The sequence below is a fragment of the Pterocles gutturalis genome, unplaced genomic scaffold (genome assembly GCF_000699245.1).
Source record: "Pterocles gutturalis isolate BGI_N339 unplaced genomic scaffold, ASM69924v1 scaffold32210, whole genome shotgun sequence".
NCBI classification, from domain to species: domain Eukaryota; kingdom Metazoa; phylum Chordata; class Aves; order Pterocliformes; family Pteroclidae; genus Pterocles; species Pterocles gutturalis.
The window spans coordinates 11,494-12,246 of NW_010141868.1; the positions used below are offsets into that span (position 1 = coordinate 11,494).

General features: G+C 57.2%; 1 protein-coding gene across 1 annotated transcript in view; it reads right to left on the reverse strand.

Moving 5' to 3' along the window:
* IMPDH2 (IMP (inosine 5'-monophosphate) dehydrogenase 2) overlaps nt 1–319 on the reverse strand; it is a gene marked incomplete at its 5' end in the record, with an annotated part of 10,726 nt that extends 10,407 nt beyond the window's left edge. The window contains one exon of the mRNA XM_010084185.1: nt 113–319. Within this exon, the coding sequence (XP_010082487.1) occupies nt 113–319 (207 nt within the window). The remainder of the gene's footprint in view (nt 1–112) is intronic.
* Nucleotides 320–753: the final 434 nt, after the last annotated feature.

Consider the following 753-nt stretch of genomic DNA (forward strand, 5'->3'; position numbering starts at 1 on the left):
ACCCGCCGAGCTACCGTGGAGCCGCTCCCTCCAGCTGGCACAGCATCCTCACAGCCACACGGCTTCCTAACGCAACGCTCGCATCCCCCCGGTGCTCGCAAAGCCTTCTCACCTCACCAAGAGGCAAGTCATGCTCTGACTCTTTCAGGAAATCAATATCTCGAGATGAAATGATCCCAACCAGCTTGCCCCCCATCTTCCCGTTGTCCGTGATGGGAATCCCACAGAATCCGTGACGAGCTTTTGCTTCAAACACATCTCGCACTCGGTCATTGGGGCTCAGCACCACGGGGTCTGTGATGAATCCTTGCTCGTATTTCTGAAAAGAAGCAGATTCAGCAGCCAGGCTGATCAGCACCGCCAGACCCAGCAGAGGCTGGACATGCCCACACAAAGGCCTGCAACTGCCCAACCCGGCCACATGCTCAGCAACAGGGTGATTCCCAATCCAGCACCAAGGCTCACCCAAGTAGCATTAGATCCCCAGGAGTTCCCAGGATAACCTATTTCCCAAAATTACGGGGAACATTCCATACCAGGAGGCCTGACAGCTCCCAGATCCCAGGCTGCATGTGGGGCAGCGCCTGACACAGCACAAGAGGTTTGTGCAGGTAACTGCGACAGTGCTGCTGTTCTGAAACACCACGATGTGGCAAACCAGGGTCTCCTCTCACAGCTCCTTCAGCAGGGCCAACCCCACCGCCCACCTCCACCAAGCACCCAGCCAGCCCGGTCTGTCATTGTGTCCCCCCA